The sequence below is a fragment of the Panicum virgatum genome, chromosome 9K (assembly GCF_016808335.1).
Source record: "Panicum virgatum strain AP13 chromosome 9K, P.virgatum_v5, whole genome shotgun sequence".
Taxonomy (NCBI): domain Eukaryota; kingdom Viridiplantae; phylum Streptophyta; class Magnoliopsida; order Poales; family Poaceae; genus Panicum; species Panicum virgatum.
The window spans coordinates 45,899,426-45,905,449 of record NC_053144.1 but is presented as its reverse complement, the minus strand read 5'-3'; the positions used below and the strand labels follow the sequence as shown (position 1 = coordinate 45,905,449).

Genomic DNA, 6,024 nt, shown 5'->3' with positions numbered 1-6,024 from the left:
AGACTAACAAGCATATGTCATTTCTTATACGAAGTACTTTATTAACGTAAAATTTACTGAATGGCAAATGCTAACCACCCCAACATCAACTCCGGAATTAAGGTCGGAGGAAAATTGCGATGACGTATTTTCTCTTTTTATACTTGGTGGATATTATTGAAGAGGAAATAATCTGTAATGGAGCAGGCAGTCAAGTTCACGCGAGTCAATAAGAAGAGAATCATCGACCTGGTTAGTTTACCTTTGCAAGATCACCTTGCGCTGCAGCCACACTGTTTTCACGTCAACCTGTTGCAAAGCAACGCAAATCCCAAGTAGCTGGCCTAGCTACCAATGCAAGAAACCGTCCTTGTTGAAGTATGCCTCACAAAAGAGAACATGACCCGTCATGATCAATCCATCTCCTCTCTGTCTGAGTAACCTTTAGCCATCATCGACGACACGAGCAGGACAAGCTTACCAGCAGCAGTCTCTTGATTGTTTGAAGTCACTGTAGTTACCATCCTGGTGGACGTTATACATAATTACATAGGTGTATTTCAGCACCCGTCACTCTGTGAACGCTGTCAGTGTAATTACGGAACGAGACCCTGAGTGCAACGGAATGGAGACTTAGCTTGTCAGAGGAGAGGAGGTAAGGACAGTCCCAATGCAGACTCCACTCGTAGAGTCTTAAGCCTCAAAGACTCCATCACAAGAAACTATATTTCCCAATACAAAGTGTGTAATAGTAGTTTCTATACATAAAATCATTTATTATTTGTCTTCCATCACAAGATCAATGGACTCCACGCCTCCTCCACAACGGGAGTCTTCCTGGTTTCTTGGGTATTGAAGGGCGCGTAGACTTGAGGTTTTATCTAGAAATCAAGTCTTGTTTTTTCCTTCTCTCTTCAATAATTAGAGTGCCACATCAGCAAAAAAAAAGCTATAAATAGAATACTATAAATATACTTAGACTATGGTAGAGTCTGGGTTGGGACTGCTTGATCTCTCACCGGCTGCGACAGTAATATATCGATCGTAGGCTCGTAGCTGCTAGATTAGGCGTTGAACTCAAAACCTTTTTACCTCCCCTGCGTTTCAATATGTTTCAATATTTTTACCGTGAAAAGATTAAAAACAACCAAATTGTCAATATTCTAAAATTTGTATTGGCGTTCTCGCTCGACCCCGATTTAGGTTGCTCCCTGCATTTCAGTATGTTTATTTACAACCTCAAGAAAATGCATTTTACTATTTTACATGTTGTTAGCATCATTAGAATTTCTAAAATTTGTATTGATGGCATCACTTCATATGTTGGGGGAATACGAAAGCACATTAGACCTTCCAGGGGTGAAGCTACATAGTCATTAGAGGGTGCTAATGCACCCCCTAAAAAGTAAAAAAAAAAACAGTAGTTGTGCTCAAATTTTTACCATATTTGCACCCCAATAATTCAACTTTATGTACCCACCACAAGGTAAGTGCACCTCCTTCAATTTTCTCTAGCTCCGCCATTGCCTTCACAGAAGTGAGATGCATGTGGATACACAAACAACTGTCTTCATTATTAAGTTGGTTTTGTAATTTTTTTCCTTGAGCTTCCTTTTTAACTTGGATGCATGTGCTACGGAAAACAGGTAGCGGGCACCGAGGGAGTAAAATTTTCTAGAGACCGAACACCAAAGCCTTGGCACCCGTATTTGCTGACAACACCACGCCAAGATACTGTGTTTAGATGCGCTCCTCCGCCCCTCGTCGGTTGCTGGCCAATTAATTGCACACGAGGAGGGTGACAACTGTGTCCAGCTCGACCGCACCATGCCGCTGCCGCGGCCGCGATCCACACACCCCGAAAACGATCCCCATGGCGACGTGACGTGCCGCGTACGTACGCACGCACGCGGTACGCAGGCGCGGGTACCAATGTACTGTACAGATACCGCACGTCGTATCCGTCTACGTACGTCGACGCCAAGCCCCGTACGCGTCCAAGTATTCTCACCTCATCACTCCCAGCAGTCTCCCACCCACAAGTTAAACCTGAGCTGGAAGCTGACCGGAGCCCGCCGCGTCCTCCGGTGGCGGTGCGGCGCCGCTGATCGCCAGCTCAGCTTCCCGGCCGCCGACGTGGCGGGGGCGCAACGTTGCGCCCAGCCTGTGCCTGCTCTGCCACGCGCGCTGCCACGCACACCGGCAGGCGGGCCCCACGCGCTGGGCTTGCCCTGCCGGGAGGGGCAGCGCGCCCCCTGCTCCAGCGAAAGCGCAGGGCATGGGACTATGGGAGGCACGGGCACGCCGTTCCGCTTCGGTTCCGCCATGGCCCATGGTGATCAGCAGCAAGAGCGGGCACCGGCTTTCCGCGCCGCAGATGGTGGCCGCGCTTAAAATAATCAATCCCCCCTCCCCCGATCACACCGGCAACATCGGGTGTGTTTAGATCAGCGAAAAACGGGTAGAAAATGTCACATTACATACTGTAGTACACTGTATCACTTTTCGTTTGTTTGTGGTAAATATTGTCCTACCATGACCTAATTAGGCTCAAAAAATTCGTCTCGCAACGTACATCAAAACTATGCAATTAGTTTTTTTATTTAACTATATTTAGTACTCCATACATGAGTCATTTGCTATATTTAATGTTTTGATGTGATTTCGATGTGATGGAAAGTTTGAAAAATTTGGAGGAGTTTGGGATCTAAACACACCCATCGGCATGGGCATCTCCGGAAAGGAAAAGGAGCCTTCCAAAGCTGCAGATGGAAGGCGAGATGCTGCAGCTAGCCACATGAGGAATGGTACCCCTTTTGTCACCACTTGATCATGGGGTCCTGCCGGGCAGGCCGAGTGAGGATTCGGCACGCCCCCCCCCCCCCCCCCCCCCCCCCCCCCCCCCCCCCCCCCGCTGAGCAGTAAGGGACAGTTTAGTTCCCAATATTTTTTGGGTGAAATTTTTTGGACAACATTTGACCACTGATTAGAGGTATTAAATATAGACTAATTATAAAACTAATTACATGGATGGACGTAAAATCACGAGACGAATCTATTAAGACTAATCAATCCGTCATTAGAGGTTGGTTACTGTAGCTCGCCATTGTCCAATCATGGTCCAATAAGGCTTAAAAGATTCGTCTCGCAATTTTACCCGAGGTTGTAGAATGAGTTTTGTCAGTTATTCACATTTAATACTCCTAATTAGTGGTAAAACATTGTCAGTTACTGTAGCACCCAAAATTTTTTCCCAATTTTTTTTGGAAACTAAACGGGCTTTAAGTTAACTAACAGTTGCTGATTAGAAAATGGCTGGGAGTGGAATATGGATGCTGGGCTTGGACCGATCCGTCCTGGTTAACTGTAAATGCGCTACCTGCAGGTTGGTGATTAACAATTGATAGCATACCTCTGTGAGGTTAAGATACTATTTTCAAGGTCAGCAGTGAGGCTGATTAGATACACTTTCTCGCTGGGGAATTTGGTACAGTACACATGGGGCAGAGGAAGCGCAGAGCAACTAAAATCTAGCATGGTCAACTGCTGCTGCTGCTATTGGAATTTACACATTAGGAGTAGCATCAGTACATGCAGTGATAATTGACTGGTAGTAGGTACTTACTCTTATAAGTACATGACTTATGTCTCTCGTTTATATATGTTTATACTTATTAATTAACGCGGTAGAAAGAAGAAGAGGAAAAGTAGCTGCTTTTCTTCAGAGTAAACTAGAAAAAGAGAGAGAAGGAGAAGAAATAGGCTAGTACTACGATTGTTTAGTCCTTGCAACGCAAGCATCTCTGACTGCTACTCCCAAAGCAGCGGCTCCTCGAGGCGCAGCTCCGCATTGACCTCCTCCACGTCGGGAAGCGGCGCCCACATCGGCGGGAAGCACCCGAACCCGTCCCGGATGTCCAGGAGCAGGTCCGGCAGGTCGAACAGCTGGCGCTCCTCCTCTACGCTGCTCGACGGCGTCGCCGGCTGGGAAGCCGGCGGCGGTACCGGCGCCTCTGCGGCGGCCTCCTCGGGCGCGGCGGCGGCGACGTTCTCGGTGGCGGGCTCTTCTTGGGCGCGGCACGGCTCCGCCGCCCCGGCGCCGGGCTCTGATGACGGCGACGGCGGCGACTCGAACGCGGCGGCCAATGCGGCCGCGGCCTGGACGTCCTTGGGCGCCGCGGACGCGGCGCGCGGGAGCACCCCGGCGAGGTCCGGGAAGTTGAGGTGCGCGGCGCGGCCCTTGATGGCGAGCGCGGCGACGTCGTGGGCGCGCGCGGCCATCTCGGCGGTGGGGAACGTGCCGAGCCAGATGCGCGACTTCTTGCGGGGCTCCCGGATCTCCGACACCCACTTGCCCCACGCCCGCATCCGCACGCCGCGGTACGTCGGGTGCTTCCCCTCGCTGCTCCGCTTCCTCTTCTTGGCCGCCGCCGCTGCCGCCGCCGTCTTACCCGCGAACTCCTCCTCCTCTTCCTCCCCGCCCACCTCGGCCTCGGCCTCGGCCTCCGCCGCCTGCCGCTTCCGTGGCGCGGGAGCGGCATTGGCCGCCGCCGGCGACGGGGGCGAGGAAGATGAGTCCGTCACGGTGGACGAGCAGCAGGAGGTGGTGCACGACGAGGTTGTGGTGGCAGAGGAGGAGGAGGTTTCTTGGAGCTCTTTAGCCATGGTTAGCAGCTAGCGAGCTGCGCAGGAGGATGAGGTGATGAGGAGTATGGGCTGCTGCTTGCTTGGGCTGCTGGCTGCTGCTCTCCTTGGAGGACTTGGGGAGTGCTGGCTCTGTTTGTATGTGGGAGTGAGGGCCTTTTATCATGAGTGCCAAATGAGGGTGGGGATGCAGGAAAAAAGTTAGGCCATGTTTAGTTCTCACCCCGTAAACGCAAAAACGCAAAATTTTGCGAAAGAATTTTTCTAATTTGAAGTACTAAATGAAGTCTATTTATAAAACTTTTTGCATGGATGGGCTGTAAATCGCGAGACGAATCTAATGAGTCTATTTAATCCATGATTTGCAACAGCGATGCTACAGTAACCATCCGCTAATTATTAATTACGCATGGATTAATTAGCATCATTAGATTCGTCTCGCGATTTACAACCCATATGTGTAAAATTTTTTATAAATAGACTTCATTTAGTACTTCAAATTGGTAAGATTCTTTTGCAATTTTTTGCAAAAAGAATTAAACACGGCCTTACTTGGGGGAAATCAAGAACGTGGGTCGCTATATGTGCTAGGCGCCCCCCGTGTCATCCCCACGGTTTTGTTGCTTCTGTTTGAGGGGAGGTACTAGCTGCTTGTTGTTTGTAATCATGTGGTTCTCTGGTTGCTTGTACCGCTACTTAAACCGCGTGACGATCAAAGTGTTTTACTTGTTGTGCTGGGCTTCGTGTGGTACAATTCGACTGGTTGGCGCCAGGACTATTGATTAGTGCTGCTGATGTGCTAATTACTTGTTTCAAATGTTCATCTAACTGCGTGCTGTCGTTTTGGGCAAGAGATTGAGCGAGCTACCTTTAAGTGAACTACAGTGCAAGAATTACATTTTAATAACTTTGCCTTTAATAAACTAGTAAACTTTGTGTGCGCATATGTTTCGTGAATTTTCTGGTGTTGTTATCCGTCATAGTGATGGAATGGCCAACACGATTAGTCAGAATAGTTTTCTAACTACTGAGTAATATGAGGCTCGAACGGATAAACTTTCAAAAACACTTGAACCGCTACAAAAATATACATACACTTAGTAAATAGGAAAAAAGAGAGAAATCTTATCCGCATAGACATCACTCTTCTAGAACTAATCCACATATATTGGCACTGAAATGCAAGCCGAGGCGCTTTGAGCTCGATCGATGATCTCTACCTCTGAACTACCTTGAGGATGATGTAGTCAGAACTTGTTTCATTGGTTTTGATCTAATTGTGCGCTGTCAATTTTGCAGCAATAATAGATTAACCTAGTCGCCCTCAATCTCTGAATCCATAACATCATACATGTATATGTCATCCTTGTCTTGTTTAACCTTTCTAATAAATCCTTAGAC

At 48.5% G+C, this 6,024-nt stretch overlaps 1 protein-coding gene across 1 annotated transcript; it reads right to left on the bottom strand.

The window, feature by feature from the left end:
* Positions 1-3,428: 3,428 nt before the first annotated feature.
* LOC120651684 (ethylene-responsive transcription factor ERF038-like) lies at positions 3,429-4,772 on the bottom strand. Its single transcript, XM_039929262.1, has one exon. It carries the CDS (start codon positions 4,642-4,644, stop codon positions 3,790-3,792), a length of 855 nt encoding a protein of 284 aa, XP_039785196.1. The 5' UTR covers positions 4,645-4,772; the 3' UTR covers positions 3,429-3,789.
* Positions 4,773-6,024: the final 1,252 nt, after the last annotated feature.